This window comes from Haliotis asinina, chromosome 13, assembly GCF_037392515.1.
Source record: "Haliotis asinina isolate JCU_RB_2024 chromosome 13, JCU_Hal_asi_v2, whole genome shotgun sequence".
Classification (NCBI taxonomy): Eukaryota; Metazoa; Mollusca; class Gastropoda; order Lepetellida; family Haliotidae; genus Haliotis; species Haliotis asinina.
The window spans coordinates 5,681,279-5,699,363 of record NC_090292.1 but is presented as its reverse complement, the minus strand read 5'-3'; the positions used below and the strand labels follow the sequence as shown (position 1 = coordinate 5,699,363).

The 18,085-nt window shown below is 42.6% G+C and overlaps 1 protein-coding gene across 1 annotated transcript in view; it reads right to left on the bottom strand.

Moving 5' to 3' along the window:
* LOC137260375 (atrial natriuretic peptide receptor 1-like) overlaps positions 1 to 18,085 on the bottom strand; it is a 75,061-nt gene that overhangs the window by 4,269 nt on the left and 52,707 nt on the right. The window contains exons 4-18 of the mRNA XM_067798049.1: positions 15,216 to 15,351; positions 14,222 to 14,313; positions 12,370 to 12,508; positions 10,194 to 10,278; positions 9,600 to 9,726; positions 8,869 to 8,964; positions 8,444 to 8,521; positions 7,751 to 7,855; positions 6,841 to 6,912; positions 6,204 to 6,369; positions 5,339 to 5,494; positions 3,279 to 3,450; positions 2,892 to 3,041; positions 2,228 to 2,351; positions 719 to 787 (exon numbers count right to left, since the gene is read on the bottom strand). Of these exons, the coding sequence (XP_067654150.1) occupies positions 719 to 787; positions 2,228 to 2,351; positions 2,892 to 3,041; positions 3,279 to 3,450; positions 5,339 to 5,494; positions 6,204 to 6,369; positions 6,841 to 6,912; positions 7,751 to 7,855; positions 8,444 to 8,521; positions 8,869 to 8,964; positions 9,600 to 9,726; positions 10,194 to 10,278; positions 12,370 to 12,508; positions 14,222 to 14,313; positions 15,216 to 15,351 (1,767 nt within the window). The remainder of the gene's footprint in view (positions 1 to 718; positions 788 to 2,227; positions 2,352 to 2,891; positions 3,042 to 3,278; positions 3,451 to 5,338; positions 5,495 to 6,203; positions 6,370 to 6,840; positions 6,913 to 7,750; positions 7,856 to 8,443; positions 8,522 to 8,868; positions 8,965 to 9,599; positions 9,727 to 10,193; positions 10,279 to 12,369; positions 12,509 to 14,221; positions 14,314 to 15,215; positions 15,352 to 18,085) is intronic.

Genomic DNA, 18,085 nt, shown 5'->3' with positions numbered 1-18,085 from the left:
TCACATTTAACACACCCCATCACAGTCATAACATTGTCAGTCAGGCGCTCCATTCACGGAGCAACCTTTACTAAGGTTAACCTTAACTCGCGTTCTTTAATCTTGTATTAAGGTTACCTTAGTGACTTACGGTCACCTTAGTGCTGCGTGAAAGGAGGCCCTTGTCAACTGTGATTTACTTTTATTTTCAATCTCAGCTCCCCTGAAAAGAGAACAACCTGTTCCGTTGTGTGTTATACCGTTTCAACAGTATTCAGCACCATTACGGACACATAACATTTGTCCGTTGTATCGAGGTTTTGAATTAAACCTCGGGTTTTTGTGTGAAGAGCAAGTGCCCATAATCACGCGGTATACAATACATATGGGTTCGAATCATTGTTTGGACAACATATATTTCGTACAACACAAACCTTTTGCAATCACAACTTGCTTTTGTTTGTCAGGGTTAACATATGTTTCACTTTAAAGTAAATCAGAGAAGAAATGAAGCGCAAATTCCACCGTTTCACTCATTGCAATTCATGCAACATAAAACATACACACAAATCTAGATATTCTTTCTCATAAACTTTTGTCCCAACAGTGATTCGAATCACTGTAATACCATGTATGGGTAATACAACAGAATCAACTATTGTATTCAACGAAATCTGTCAGTGAAACTTATAAAAAGATTCCTTCAAGTTGTGAACATCCATGTCAAAAGTGCACTTACCTTATAAACATCGAAGTTTTCAATGATGGAGTCAAATGTGGTGTAGAGATCGTTCAGCAGTGCTACAACCTGTATGAAAAAATAAATATGAAAGCATTTTTAACCTCCGTTGACCGACGGGAAAAAGTAAAAGATTGAGAAGAGAAGGACGTCGCCCTTATCAATATTTCACCCATAAGGCGTCAGTCTGTAAATAATCGAGTAATGACCAGACAATTTAGTGATTAGCAGCAGGATGTCTGGGAAACAGTCGTGCTCCAGCCTTACGAGACATAGATCGGCGCACCTGACGGGAATTCGTCGCCGGTGTTAAAAACAAAGAAAAGCAAATCTTCCGATGGTGGATACACGCTTGGCTTCAGATTCATGTTTTGTTTGGACATATTGTAGCTCTTTGGAAAGAGAGTTGCATGTAGATTATGATGTGCCATGGTGTGACTGGCACATGAGGTGTTGTACTGGGTTGTTGTAGGTGGCAATCTGGTGTTGTACTTGTTTACTGAGTCGCCATTTTAAAATCTGTCATGAAGATATACAATGAAACATACGTCAGATATCCTTTAATGTGTTTCCCTAAAGCTAGCATACTACACCAACATTTGTTGTTTTGAAAAATGATATATTTAATATGTTTAAAGTGATTCATTTTCAACTTCTGTATAAAACAGATAAGTCATGTACCTATTACTTACATAGTACGACACATTAGACAACATAAAGTGCTCGTACTTCCGGTTACAAACAACCAATTGGAACCGTTTGGTCTCCTGGTTGTCAGTGGACAGTAAGGAACGGATAATTCTACTAGTACTAACAAATTTCCGATCTTACCATCGCCAGTTAGCGAAATATCACGACTGTCAACAGCTGCAACATGCCAGCAAGGTACACTTGGTCCACTCACATTTGACGGTCGCGCAATTTGGAACTGGTTCTTGAATACACGTTTGTCACCGGAAATATGGTATTGGAAATAAGCTGGGTCCCGTCTCATATATGGCCTTAGACCATAGCTTCCCCTCCTAACTTATAGCATGACCCGGAAAGAAAATAGGTGAATATAGTGCCTTGTTTAAGTGGGCAGTTCTGTCTGTGCTAATGTTTTCTAGATGATTTGTGATAGCTTAAATGGAAGAACAGACGATGCACTCTATTGCCAACGTCTTTTCGACCCAATTCTGACCATGGTGTTGACACCAGCCTTCCATGTTCTGAGAGTCTGCAAGTTGAAGACAGTTTAGCGTGTTTCGGCTCGAAAGTGACCATTGTTGACACAGGATACAAAAAAAAATGTCGATGGTCAACCCAGGGTTATATTTTGCTGGTTAAGTGACTAGAGGCAGGTTGGTCAGCATGCAACAGGAGAACAGCCTATGAACGATATTAATTATGGTGGAATGGCGTTTCACTGAAGATAGCAAAGACTGAAAATAATTATGACCTGAGGCCTGATATCGGAAGTTGGCGCCGGGAACCAGCTTAGGACCGGAAGTCACGCCTTTCACTGACCTGCATGGGTGTACTTTCAGCTGACATGGCGGTGAAGCCACAGATATCACTGAAATAGATGGTGACCTGTTCGTACGACTCCGCTGCTACAGACTGGCCCTTCACTAGCTGGTTAGCGACGCTCCTGTGGGAGATACGGCAGAAGCAACGTCCGAGTATTGTCTATTTGTGTATTGTCTTGGACAGTGTTTATTGTTTGTTTGATTGTTTACTGTTTATCGCCATCTTAATAGCAATCGGCTGTAAGTAATCGAGTCTGGATCCAGTAATTGACAGTTTGAGCAACAGTCTACGCTGTCCACCAAGTTCCTGAGCCCATCCAGGCTCGTTCAGACCCACATGCGATTACGTTTGTCGCCTCTCACGAAACGCATGGGTTGATGTAGGGGCTGGGAGTGACTATGGTTTTATGCCATTTTAAGCAATATCCCAGCAATATCACGACAGGGAACGACTGACTTTGGTTTCACACATTGTACCTATGTGAGGAATCGAACCCGTGTCTTCGGCGTGACAAGTTCACCCAACTCCACATGCATATTAGGTGATAGTGACAACGGAGAGCCTATGGGCGCCCTCAGCCCCATCTGTATGTAAAATGTGTGAGATTTATCCAACTGATTATGTCAACAGAGGCGCTCCAGAACACACTGCTCCTGCTCACCTCGGCAGCATCATGTACAGCAGATCCTCCGCCCTCTTCTTTTGCTCCAGGTAGTCTGACGTCCTCTCCTCAACCAGAGCCTCCAGGTTGTTAGCGTACTGTTCCATCCGGGACAGCAGGTTGTCAAGGATGTCGCCCTTATCACCCTCCCTGGAAACAGCCAATCAAATACCATGTTACTTCAAGTCAACACGGCTCCATCCGGGACGGCAGGTTCTCAAGGATATCGCCATTGTTATCCTCCCTGGAAACAGCCAATCAAATATCACGTTACATCCAGTCATACACCCATCTTTCCGCATCAGTCAGTGTATACAGCTGATATTCAGCTTCGTGTTGACACCTGGCCGTCTAACTATAAGCAAGGCGTCCTCTCGTACAACCTACTTGTTTAACTTCCTAATGATAGTTTTAAGAGACTGGAAGTCAGGTCTCTCGGAGGGGTCCTCCGCCCAACACCTCTTGATGACCTCGGCTAGTTCATCACACGGGCAGTCAAACTCCTCGATTGTCGGTCGGAAGTAGGGTCTCAGACCGCTTTTCAACTTCTCCAAGATTTCTGGAACAGGAAATATTCACACTGATCAAAGACTGAAATCAATCAGTAAATGGAAGTCATGGTGGCTGAGCGGCTTAGGCGGCTGACTTTGAGAGAAAGAGAGCGCGGGATTTATTTGCATGTAAGGCTATTCGATCTACAGTGCAAATTAGCACATACTGTACTTGAGTTACCCAATGTGTACACAGTATGGATCGAAGAAACGATTTTTTTCTAACAATATTTCGGCTGACTTAGTAGGCTGAATTTGTGTGCTGGTGATTAGGTGCCTGACTGTGAGGGTTTGAGTTTGAACCCCGGATGGGACTCTGTGCGTTACTAAAACAGTGTAATCCCGAATACAAGGCTTTCTTGTCCTCTGTGTACCAAACGCTACAAACATGGAAAGGAAAGTGACATGTCATGGGCTTTTGACCGCAAAATTCAGATAAGTGACTCTTGTTCTTGGAAAGTTATGGGGAAATGAAATGGGTTCAAATACCCGTTCAAGGGTGAGTAGGTGTGCAATAGCGATATGGCGGCGGGGACACAGTAAATACTCTAGTAGTTAAATGACGATATTTGCTGATCACATCCACAGAGACAGCACATAGACCGTATATTCAGATGGGTGGCCAACAATACAACGAGCAAAGGTCAGTCTACCGACTGTAATGGCTAGCGTACAGTTACAGCCAGTACGTAGTATGACACGTGCGCAGTTACGGTAACAGCATACTTCCCACGGTGTTTGACAAGACAAGACAGGACAAGAAAGGAACATTGTTCACAGTAGGCAACAAAACAGAACAATAGAGATATGGCTATGAAAATCAAAAATAAGGTTATGGATCCTATAAATGAAAAAAAGAATAATTTGGTTGGGGTGGGGATGCTCCACGACCTACATCATAGCAAGCTCAAGTATGCGTGTCATTCATTATTGCATTCCTTTTCAATCTACTGTAAGTGAAGCACGCAAGTAGCCGCACAATCAGTTACGCAGGTTTCTGTATGATGTAAATATATCTGTTATTTCACGAATGGCACGAGAACCTCGGAATAGTGATAACTGACACAGTTAATAGTGAGAAAACATCTATTTTTCCTGCCTTTATTTCCTGACGCCGTGTTACAACGTAAAAACATGTTCGGCGGCAGAGTGCGGGTGGAACACATCAACGAATAGCTAAATTAAATCAATCTGTTTCATACTATAATCAATTCTGTTCATTAATTAACGAACGGCGGAGTTATTTTGTAAAAACACGGCTAGACTATGGTGATAACTGTTCGCTAGCCAGTAGTCACCGGACATAAATAACATGCATTCGTCACTCGACGGTCTTTTCATGGACTTATATGGACATTCACACTTAATGCACTATCCATATTCTCACGTGTTTGAGAAATGAACTCAGCTACAGACACATGATTTCAGCCGCTTATTCCTTGAAAATAATTTGAAATCAACCGCCACATTTTAACGACGATCCAACCAAAACTCATTTCATAACAACAATTCATGCAACACGAAAAACACAAAGTCTGGAAATCGTCTTGTGCGATTGGTGTTATATATTCACTTACGTCGAGCATATCCAAAGAAAAAGAAGTTTGGGGCTCATTGTCGCAGAGTGTAAGCGAATAAGTGAGGAACCAAACTCTCGCCGAAGTATCGCGAATGGAATCTATTTGTGTTTGAGCACGAGTGTTGGCATTCCCGTCTTTCTCTATTTCTATGATCTGTGTAACCGACGAAAGATTGAGATGACAGTCACCAAATATCCCTCGAAGTTTCTAATTGTATTTATACTGGTTCTGCGTGTTTCTCAGAATATTTTGAAGGCTCGGTAAGTATTTTATAGGTGCATCATGAGCCCACGCGACACACAGCATCTCCACCTACCCTGCGGTCCGACGTCCAAGTTTTGCAGGTAGAAAACACCGTTCCTGTAGACGATCTCCTGGCAGATGATGGCGAAACTGTACACATCACCTTTTGTGGAGCCCTCTGGTGGACGATTGGTCATGCGCAGTAGTTCGGGCGCCGTCCACAGTTTACCTGAAGATGATAATTCCAGTATTGCTTACACTCTTCTCCACGTTTGAACCAATAGATGTTATGAGTTATTTATGTTGTCGTGCTGCAATTTAAATAACATGCTTATTCAAGGTATGTCATGGTGGATATTGGCTCGAGTCAGTGTAAGCAGATGGAGTTGTAATGAAATCCTGAACATACTGTCCTTATCAGTTTCTGGAATAACGTATGTCATTTGTGAAGAAAGACCGTTCATATCAATTTTACCTGTTATTTACGTTAATAAGGTAGTGACAACACGCTGCTGTTACATAGCCTGATGTAATTGTCAAGTTTTATGTTACTTCAAGCGGGTGATCAAAACCGTAACATTCGACAATGATTTGGAAAACATGTGTGTTCAAAACTTGTTTTTTTACTCTTGTCTAACGCCACAATGGAAACTATTCTAACTATCCTGTCAAAATATATCACCGAGAAATTGATCGGGCGTTCAAGTGATTATCAACAAAAACGTCTCCTTTTATGACAAGATGTTGTGTTGGTAAAGATGGTTGCTTCACCAGACACAACCAACAACCGAGGTATGGATCAGAAATTCCTATGATATTATAATCAAAGAACGATAGTGGATCCGCCAATCAATAACGTCGCCTTTTACGACAAACATGGGCAGTTGATAATGGTTGCTAGGGCATTGCGCGTGAGATGCAACCGTGAAATATCTCACTTCTGTAGAAAGCGTATGTGTCCTCTGCCATGTCGTCATCCGACTCCCGGAAGTAGTGAAGACCGAAGTCTGTGATCTTAACCACAAATCTGCTGTCCACAACACAGTTGGTGCTCTTCAGGTTGCCATGGGAATGTACGTCCGTACTATGCAAATATGCCATGCCCTAGTAACAAACAGTCAAAGATGGTCACAGTGTGAGCAGGCAACAGGAACTGTTGTATTAAACCTGCCACAAATGTACAAGACTTTGGATGAACGTGTTAACATAAAACATATAAATTCAAGTGAACATATCTCCAAAGGAAAACAGACACGGATTGTAAAAGGTGAGTTCATGAGTTCGGAATATGTCAGATTATCATATATTACTGTTGCGTTATAATAGGTTCATGTGATCTGTCACAATCAAACTGCTTAAACTTCTCATCAGTAAAGTCCCTCTACCCGCAGTCCAGATAGCCCGTACAATGCTCTGTCTATTCTAAGTCGCCAGTACGTTCCGAGGATGTGAAGGCTCAACCACACTGTAGCCTTCTGCATTACCCAGACAACCAGACCGGCTTTGTTAACGGCTGCCAACCCTGGTACTCTACTACTCTCCCAATCTCAGTATCATTGGTATTATGCCACTTACCCTAACGATGTCCTGCATTATAGAGTAGCGGAACATCCAGTCTAGCTTGATCTGGTCGTTCTCCAGGACATCCTAAAATCAATGATTGTACTCGTTATAGTAATTGCACGAGCATGAAAAGGATGCAACTCTTCACACTGACATGCAACGGACATCATGGGGGCAGTGATTGTTTTCATTACAGAGACTGTAGGTAAATGACAGGTACGTAACCCCTCAATATATAGTAAAACAGGTCTGGGAAAAGAAGAAGTTGGGAGTGTACAGTGACTAAATGAATGAGAGACACAGATAGAGGCTGAACTAGATAAATCCGGAGACTGATACTAAGATCATCAGTGTACGCACTGAGTATGTATGCATGGTACTATAGTGTTCAACTAGCTCTGTAACATGTGAATTATTCACACTTGGACAATGTTTTCTAATACGTTTACAGTGGGACAAGGAAAACAAGGGAGAGGAACTTAGGGTGTTTTAGGAAACGGGAGAAACTTTATGGGTGAAAAACTTCTTTATTCAGGTGGTGCGACGTTTCGATACAAAGTCTTGTCAAGCAAGATACTGATGAAACATCTACTTCTACATATGCTAGTCAAAGATGAAGACGTTCTCATCATCCAGGACCTTACTTTTAGATTTGAAGATATTTTCTCTACAGGAATGACAATATGATCTACATCACTCTCCTTCACGACCATGTTAATATCCCAAACAGAAGTTGATGACCTCTCGTTGATCGGTACAGAAAATTCTTTTCATAGTTTAATGCGGGAAAGATGTCCTTGGTAATCACACAGGAGCTCTTGGTAATATTTGAATTTCTACTGCCGGCGTTCAGACAGGATTGATGTCCGGACTGAAGAGGTCCAGAACATAAATGTATGTGTACAATGCCTGCAAGACACACCTGTAAACTGCCTTTAGGACAGTACTCTGTGAGGATACACTGGTGAGGGGGATCTATGCAGGCTCCAATAAACCTAACGAGGTGGTCGTTCTGCAGGTCCTTTATCTGAAAGAGAAGCGTTGAATACCAGTGTATTCTGCTGAGTTAGCTGACGCGAGTAATTGCATTGTCCTGACACATTTATGTTAATCATATACTTGAAATCGTTGATGCAGATATGTCAAACTGGACTTTGGAGGATGAACATAATCTTAACAGGGACTTAAATCACCTAACTTGGAAAAGGAACACACAACGCCACATGACGAGAAAGTTTAGCAGATAGATGTCTGTGCAGTCCATATGTTAGTACATACTGATACGATGATAATAGCAAAGTTGTCGTGAGACACCTGGGCTGTTTTCTTCTCACACAAAGTGCCACTGTGGCAAGTTCATTTTACAGTCTTGGAAGAGCTGATGCGAGCTGTTGGTGGTTGACTGGGCCTTCTGGTCTAAACACAACTTGACATGCCTCACTGTACCTAGACACAACCTCAGTAGTGTTCACTGTAGGACATCACAAGCTCATCAGTACAAGACGATGACGCTGTGGACGACACGGACTTCCTCTACCTCTACGACCTTCTCTACGACATCAATAACCAACGTCTAATACTACTGATAGAACTACACATATGGATACATCCTTACCTTCTTCACCTCCAGCAGCAACGGTTTATGGATGGTGATATGTTGTCTTGGTATGCTTTTGATAGCTAAAATTGCTCCCTGAAAACACAAATATAGAGTCTCTTCATGACATCATTCAGACCAACTCATTCACCTCAAAACATAAACTACAAGGAAACTATTCTAAGAGCACTTACGTGTATGCAGGTCTTTGGGGAGATAAACCTACATTGAACATTTCATATTCTCAAAGATGTGTTGAAATTATATACATTCAAATATGCCTTTCCTGACAGTACATTTTATACACTTTTCATAAAATGTTTGGTGACGTCACTTTGCGTACCCTATCAGGCTTTCACGAACAACAGCCAATACTTTTAAAGCCTTTGTTGTTTGATATACCTTCTCGTGTCTGATCTTATTACAGTTTTCTGTTCACATACCCTAAAGTATCCGGTCTTTGTAAACAGCTGTCTGTTCACATCTCCTAGCTGTACTGCTATTGTGTCCCGGGAACAGTCGCTCACGTAGGAGTACCTCTGTAGGAAGACAAAGTTGGATTGAATGGTGAAGAATGCGCGTACGCGATATTGATGCCAACATTTACACTGCAGTCGCAGAGATGTTGTGTTTGCCTGTTTGTTAAACGCTGCACACAGCAATATTCCAGCTATATGGCGGCGGTCCGTAAATAATCGAATTTGGACCAGACAATCCAGTGATCAACATCGATCGACCCAGTTGGGATACGGTGACATGTGTTAACCGAGTCAGCGGGTCTGATCACCGGATCCCGGTAGTCGCCCCTTACGACAAAACAGGGTTGGTGAAGACCAATTTAACAAGGATCTTCATGGGTGCAGTGCAATTGTGGTTGACAAACGAATGACCTTTATGTTCCTGTTCCACGTGATTCCTCTTGTTTGATCGTTTACTATTCAAAAGCGCATCGGGAATGATACCATTGTGAAAATGTATTCGAAATACAAGTTAAAACAAATTAGTTTCTAACTCAAATTAAGTTTTTAACTCCCAAACTGCAGTTTTGAACACAGCAATTGCCGAGTTTGGACAAATCGATTCCATCACAGGGATTGTGGTAAACGCATGGGAGGTTAGGTTATCTTGTATATGTGTTCAGGTAATGACAACTCGTCTGTACATGTTAGCTTACCCTGTTCAGGCTATACCGACTTCCTTGTCTCTCCAGCTTCCGGTTCTTCTCAGGCGCCCCGAACATAATGTCTTCCCACTTCACCCTCCAGTTCATCTCTGCCAGCTCCGCCTCAAGTCGGATGTGCCTGCAACATATACCCGGATGTTATCTCACACACTCGGATGTTGAAAACATCCTGATGTTACCTCGAACAGACGTAGACGTTATCACACGTGCACGTGTTTCCTGTTTCCATACCCACGAAATACCATACATACTCAAATATTACGACACTCTGCTATACGCAAATTGATGACTAGCTCCCTCTCTCGCTCCCTCCCTCTCTCTGCCTCTCACACACAAACACACACACACACAGAGAGAGAGAGAGAGAGACTTTTTGATAGTGATAAGACAAAACCCAAACTAAAAAATGCTAACTAATTCTATATCATATTTGTTGCAGATATCATGGTTGTGGTGGTTCTGTGTTTGCAGCTATGGTCACTCTAGTACTGTTTTGATAATGTTCGCAATATTTCAGTAAAATCTATATTTAAGCGCATGCTTTGCTTTGCTCAGGAGTGAAGTATCGACCCCTCCCTAGCTCACCTGTACACAAAGAATGTGACGATGAGGACCACGAGGAGGACAGATCCGAGTACAATAATGACGATGCCATATTCAGGGAAGGGTTCTGTAATAAAATCACATGCTGATACACAGCGTGTTTGGAATGGCGACGTAGAGGAAGCCATCATATACTACCGACAGAAAATAAGGGAACCAAGAAATTGAATGTAGATGACTTTGACTGTGACAGGATCCGTTATCGTGGCGTATCTCCCAAACGCAACATCCAATGACAATGGAATTTCGCATAATGCATGCCCAGCACGTGCTACACGTGCATACAGAAGTTAACTCCTGTAAATGTACTGGAGAAGTCGCAATCACTAATGCAATAGAGATTGACACTTACTGACAGAAATGCCTCCGAGGCAGTATCTCGGTGAAGCAACAAAATGGAGTATTGTGAGGATGATAGAGGGGGGGACATCATTATGTGAAGTTACCCGGCAGATGGGTAAATCAAAAAGTGTAATTTCACGCCTGTGGGATAAGTACCGTCAAACGGGTGGGGTTGCAACGAGACCTGGGCGTGGTAGACCAAAATCAACGACACCACGACAGGATCGTCTCATTACGTTAATTGCTCTACGCGATAGGTTTAAATCGGCCCCTGCCATCAATAGAGAATTCCGCACACTCGCTGGAAGACGCATTTCAAACTCAACCGTTAAAAACCGACTCTATCAAGCTCGTCTGAAAGCAAGACGGCCTTTTAAGGGTGTCACCCTTTCAGCTCACCATAAGCGCCAAAGATCGGCATGGGCTAGGCAGCATCAGGGACGGGCTATGCGCCACTGGCGTTACACCATGTTCTCTGATGAGTCAAGGTTTTGCCTACGATTCATAGATGGCAGAAAACGTTGTTGGCGTCTGAGCGGGTAGCGATATGCCAGAGCAGCAATTCTTGACCATGATCGATATGGAGGTGGTAGTGTCATGGCGTGGGGTGGGATTACACATGACAGACGATCAGATTTGGTCATCATTAACGGAGCCATGACTGGTCAGCGATACGTTGACCAAATATTGCGTCCTGTTGTGGCTCCATTGGCTAGAGTTATCGGCCGAAATTTTGTATTCCAAGATGATAATGCCAGACCACATCGGGCCCGAATTGTCTCTGCTTATCTCCGACAAGAAGGTATCCAGACATTGGACTGGTCCTCTAAGTCCCCAGACCTGTCCCCAATTGAACATCTCTGGGACGTTCTTGGTCGAAGAGTGTACGCCAGGGACACAGGACTCGCCAACCTGGCCCAGCTTGGTGCAACTCTCCAAGAGGAGTGGCGGGCAATACCACGGGCAACCATCCGGAAATTGATTAACAGCATGCCATCAAGGTGCCGTGAATGTGTTGCCCAACATGGTGGACACACCAGATATTGAACTTGACGCCTAAAATTGATTTAGTGGATATTTAAAGCAGTTTCAAATTCGCTATTATTTCATTAGTTCCCTTATTTCTTGTCGGTAGTATAGTTTCTGGACTGACTGGTACATTTAATAACTTTTTTATCTTACCTCACACATAAATGTCGCTTTCTGACTGACTGAGCGCTCTCCTATTATTTACAATGTTCCCAGCTTACAGGCGACTAACATTCATTTTGTTGTCCGTTGTAATAACCTCGAATAACATTGAAGCATCTATGATGTACGAAAATTACAAATGTCATGCAAATGCAAATCGATGGAAGGGAGATAACTGTAAATCTGTTTTCTTGTCTGCAAAATCTAGCAATGGCAAAGATTTATATCCGTGCTTCATACAGTACAAAATTAACATTGAGGTGTTCGGCATAATACACACATTGTTCACAGGTCCTTCAACCTTCGGGCTAGAGAACAAACAAACATCGAGGGTACATCAACCCATGCCCCTCTCATAGGCAGTGAACAAGTCATGTCACTAAAATCAGTTCATTCTACAATCTAGGCAAGGCAAACCATTGACCAGTGAGGGTTTTTTCTATAAATGTTTGTTCACTGGCCAGAGAGACATGCAGACAGTTGCACCAACGTAGTCAACACAAAAAGACAAAACAGAAATAGTTATGAAGCCACGCTTAGCTTGAGATGCTGGAAAGTCCGCACTATCACTGTCGTTATGTTGGTCACTATAAATACCCTACGATTGCACTGGGGAACGACGTACCGTCAGGGGGACATTTCGATCCGTCAAAACCGCACTCGGGCGTGTCCGCAGGGGGAGAGTCCAGTCCCCCTGCCCAGTACACTCTCTTGCCGGCAACAGGTTCGTAGCGTCTCCGGTTGCCATAGTAATTAGCCACCACCTGTAACAAGAATATCACGATAAACATGGTAACATACCCTTGAGTCTTATTTCATTCATTTATATCTCTGTTTACAATCGTGCATGAGAGACAGCAAAATAATCGGATTAATGTTGACGATATTTTTTCATAATTGTTGAAAGTCGCATAGCCATATCTAGGGGTGATACGTGTGCAGTCGTATGTGTTTATAGTATGAGCAAATGTAGAAAGTGTGTCAGCCAGAACTGAAGTAAGTAGGCCGTTCGAGTCCCGGTCGAGTCACCGTTCCCTGCGGGACACAAGACAGGGGATAAAACAAGCGTTGGTCGGTCGGAGTCAGTAAAGAGTATTTGAATGGAGTATCCCCATGGCATGTCAGTGGGCAAATATTACTAAATAGTCACAAGTTTGGAGAAAACATAGTAGACACACGCACACACGCACCCTTATATTCACATATATGTGAATGTGTAAACTCAATAAGAACGCGACATTTTTCCCCATTTCACGTGACGGATTGCATCTGCTGTTTCATACTTTTTTATAGACTCGTCAAAGTCAAGAGTGTGTTTCTTTCCTTTATGTAGCATCAATATTTCAGTTTCTAACGTATCAAGGTACAATACGACACCTTCGTTGGCGTTACGCCCACGGTATCTGGATTGCACTCTGACGTCCATGTGGTTTCTCGTACAAACCCCAAATACAGTCGAGAAAAAACATCATGACTGCGCCGACCTTAACACGGAGGTAAATGCATTAACAACGACACAATACTACAGCAAATCTTCACTACAGCCCAGCGTGTGACACACATTGACAGTTGTATTCATCATGGCGTCCTCTCACCTATTTCTCTAACCCTACAAGTAACAGCCATCTGATTTAGTGGGTTGTGATAAATGATGAAGAGGATGATGTTGATGATGGATGGATAGATGGATGGATGATGATGATGGATGGATGATGATGATGATGGATGGATAGATGATATATGTATGTATGATGGATGGATGGATGATGATGATGATGATGATGATCGATGGCTGGATAATGATGATGATGATGGTGATGATGATGATGATGATGATGATGATGATGATGATGATGATGATGATCGATGGCTGGATAATGATGATGATGATGGTGATGATGATGATGATGATGATGATGATGATGGTGATGATGATCGATGGATGGATGATGATGATGATGATGATGATGATGATCGATGGATGGATGATGACGACGACGACGACGACAATGATGATGATGATGATGATCGATGGATGGATGATGATGATGATGATGATGATGATGATGATGATGTGGTGGTGGTTGATGGATAGATTGATGATGGATGATATATGGATGATGGCGGATGGATGGATGGATGATGGTATGGTGGGTGGTTGATGGACTGATGGATGGGAAATGAGTTTAACGATCAATGGATGCTGATGCTGCTGACGACGACAACAACGACGATGATGACGATAATGATGACGACGACGACAACGAGGATGATGATGATATGTTATAAGCTGGAAACTGGAAACACAAAGGCTACCGGGAAATATAGATGAGGTAGACACGGGGAGCTACGCCACCATCCGATATGGATGAGACAAGGCAGCAGTTACACAGACGGGCTGTTTGGCAGTCACTATGTGATATATCACTTTAACCGCCAGGACGACACATCCTGTAATCCTGTAAAAGGCTTTATACCTCGTATTTCTCTGACTCCGGGTTAAGATCCAGCAGCGAGTAATCGGCGTTCCTATCTCCGTTAGCGTCAATGCTGACAGTCCCTGTGATGCCTGCAGTCAGATATATAGGACAGTTACAGTAAAGTTGGATAGCGGCTATCACCACGAAGATACATTAGTGACTTCTCTTTTCACGGTGAAGGACACTTAGACCCTTTTGACACTTTGCCAGCTATTCAAGAAAAGGTTATAGACAAAAACTTCATCACTTCGGGATTTGCCGGTTTTTGTCCAAACGGGTGTTAAACGTTACACTGTTCAGACATCTTTGAACGAAGACGTTCAACATTTTACTGATGCGTTCGTAAAATAGTAGGTGACAACCGCCATTGTGACGGCATTGCAAACAACGGTGAAACCAGAGACGACAATGTCAGTATACTTTCTCTGTATAACGCTTGATGCTGAGGGGGCGTGGGGAAAGTTTCGTAACTAACCTTTGCAAGACGTTATGTCAACATTGATCATGTCCATTTAACCTTGACCCTTTACCACGAACGCTTTGCAAAAATCTGTAGCGGTATAAACTTTGTAAAAGGATTTCATCGAGTTGTTGGTAGAAAAAAAAGGAATTTGCAGTCTCACGAGACTTAGTAAGTTAAACATGTTGCACATGTATTCCGTAAAAAAGCACTTTTATTGATTTGTAGAGATAAAATGTCTAAAATATCCATCAAAACAGTGTGTTTTTCAAAGAATATAAATTATTTTAAACGAAATTAATATTGTATTTTATGAAATGAGAACTTGAAAATTCACCCAAGTGTTAAAAAGGCGACAATTTTGTAAGCAACTGGTTGTTTTGTTTTGTTTCAAATATCATATCGCAAATATGTGAGTAAAACTTATGAAAAATATATATTTGAGTTAAGGATACACCATAATTAGAGTAAAATATCCGAGAGCCATTGTCCTTCTGGGTACATGTACACTTATTCTAGAGCGGTACTTACCCTCAAACGTTCTGTTCCACATGCGACGTGTGATGGCAGCGCCATCGGAGATGGAGCCGTTCGCCTCCAGCGTCTCGTTTAGCGCCAGGGCGTACAGTATGACCGCGTCATGAAAAGCACCGACAAAGCTGTTCACCTGGAATAAGACAAGGATGTTGGGGTAACTTAACCTTTTTGTTCTATTATATATTATGGCAGCTACATGTAGGACAAAAACTGCAGGGCACAGTCTTTTACCTCCCTCTTGAAAATGATGAACATGGCTATTGTCTTCAAATTCTGATAACAATAAGGCAGGTAGTTCAGCATGTGGAATTTAGGAGTCATGATTAGAGATCCACTGCAGTCTCATCGAAACAATAATCAAAATGATCACTCAAGCAGTCTAAGTAAATCCCCAGTACATCTCGTTACACTCTACTACTGAATCTAACTAAACCTTATGGGAGGTCGCGTCAGGTAATTATATCCTTTGAGATTGACCAATTAGACCACAGCTTACCAAATCGCGAAAGTGGACATTCGCACATACCTTTTGAACTTTTTATCTCGAAACGATTCGTACCCGAACGATTCCGAAAGCTATTTAACGTACGCTACCATGACAGTCGCTGAAAATGGTGTTTTGGCAATATTCAAAGATGTCATCTTGCGGAAATATTAGCTAATGGTAACGATGTCAACAGAAACCCAAAAGCGTATATACTGCAGATCAAATGATTGTGTTATATGCGGATTTTTGTTTGTGGAGAGTTCTGTGTCAGTGACCTGAATATTCTGAGAGTCCCTCTGATCCCTGAACAATACCGGTTGTCTGATTGGTTAAATATGTTTGACTGTCTCGCGTTTGATTGGACGGGCATTGGTCGCTCAAAGGTTAGCTGATGCGACCTTCTACTAAGTTTCGTTAGACTCAGTCGCGGAGAGTAACGAAATACACTGAGACACTGAGTTTACTTAGACTGATCACTCAAGGTAAGCAATAATAAGCGAATCTGCCTTCCACATGCTAGTAATATGGGATATATGTCCCACAGGTCGCTTCTAGGAAATTGCAGGTAGAAGGACTGTGAAGGGAAAGTTTCATAAAGACAGTTGGAAAGACCTCCTCTTGAGCAAAAAACAGGATTTCCTACATTTGAGCCGTGTATGAATTACTGATCGAATGGGGTGTATGGTGGTACTGAGAACTGCAGGTAGCGGGTTGGTAATGATTGTGACGTGAACGTTTCATGGAAACAATTGAAGAGACCTCGTTTTGAGGAAAACACAGATTTCCTTCATATGAGTTGTATGAATTACTGATAGGACTACCAGGAAGGCAAATACATGGTTCAGAGACTCTAAAGCAGACAGACCCTTGAAGATCCGGGATGAGAATAGGTCTTCAGCAACCCATGCTTGACCCAAAAGGCGACTATGCTTGTCGAAAGAGACGACTAACGGGGATCGGGTGGTCAGGCTCGCTGACTTGGTTAATACATGTCATCGGTTCCCAGTTGTGCAGATCGATGCTCATGCTGTTGGTCACTGGATTGTCTGATCTAGACTCGATTATTTAAAAACGGCCGCCATATCGCTGGATAGCTGGATTATTGCTGAGTGTGGCGTAAAACTGAGTGTGGCGTAAATCTAAACTCACTCACTCATTCTAAGGCAGACAAGTGACGGGGTGATGAGGGAGAAGACTGTAGATGTGTGTGTGTGGGTGGGTGGGTGTGTGTGGGGGGGGGGTTGGTGAGGGTGGTAACAGGAGGTGATGGGGGGATGCTGATGACAATGGAGATGACTTATGAAAGATGTGAAATTAAAATGTTGGAGTAGTCGGACTGTAGGGACGATAGAACGGGTATAAAACGAATTAGGCTACATAAAAGAATGAAAGGATTCTCGGGCATATTTTTAAAGTGAAGAGGGTGGAGGACTGTTTTAAATTTTTGATTAAAAAAGTGGCGCGGGAGGACCACATTTTTATTTATATATTTATTTTTTGTTTTGCTCGTAGAATCATAGTTGCAACAAAAAGCAAATAACAGTGACGCGCCGATGCCCGAGAAACATTTCTTGCTTTCTATGTACTTAGCCTTATGAAATGTGGGCGATACAAACTGCGAATACTGCATGGTGTTGGAGTAGTAGAGGAATAGGGCGACTGAATGCTGGGCTGCTCTGCTAATGACGATGGGTGTGGGTCATGTAGAATGGGAGTTGAGAATAAGGAATCTCGCTTGGTGTTGCCAGAATGTTGTGCCTGTGTTGGGTGATGGGATAGCGAGAAAGGTGCTGAAGACGTGGATATAGGCTAGAGGGACATTGTTTAATCGGACGAATGAGTAAAGAGGGGATAGGTACAAAAGCGAAACCGTACAGCCACCGAGGAGAGACTTTCTCGTTATTGGAAACAGCTCTGGGAATAAATTGCAGACATCACGTACTAAAACGTACAGGATCGATTACAGTCGCCTAAAAGAGTCTCCACTTAAATCGTCCGCCTTTTCGACTGATGAATCCCGTCACTAGGGGATGAGTATTGAACGACGAAACACATAGTATCGGTACTGCCTGATTTAGCGTAAAACTCATTTCAGTATGTAAAAACAGACGGTGCATACAGCTGACGCACGATCTGAATAATCTGACAAGGTCACGTGTACTTCACTGTAAGAATCAAATAATCCCTCTTTGTTTGATTAAATGAAAAAAGAGATATATTAGTAGCGGTACTAAGAGGAGTTTCGGCTTCCAAAGATCGATGGTATTTGTAATTCTGGCACTGTGACGGCATCTCACGTCTTTCCGTGCCTTCTTACTGATCCTCAATATCTTTATGTCCTAAGTTCACTTTAATCAACAATATACAACTGAACATT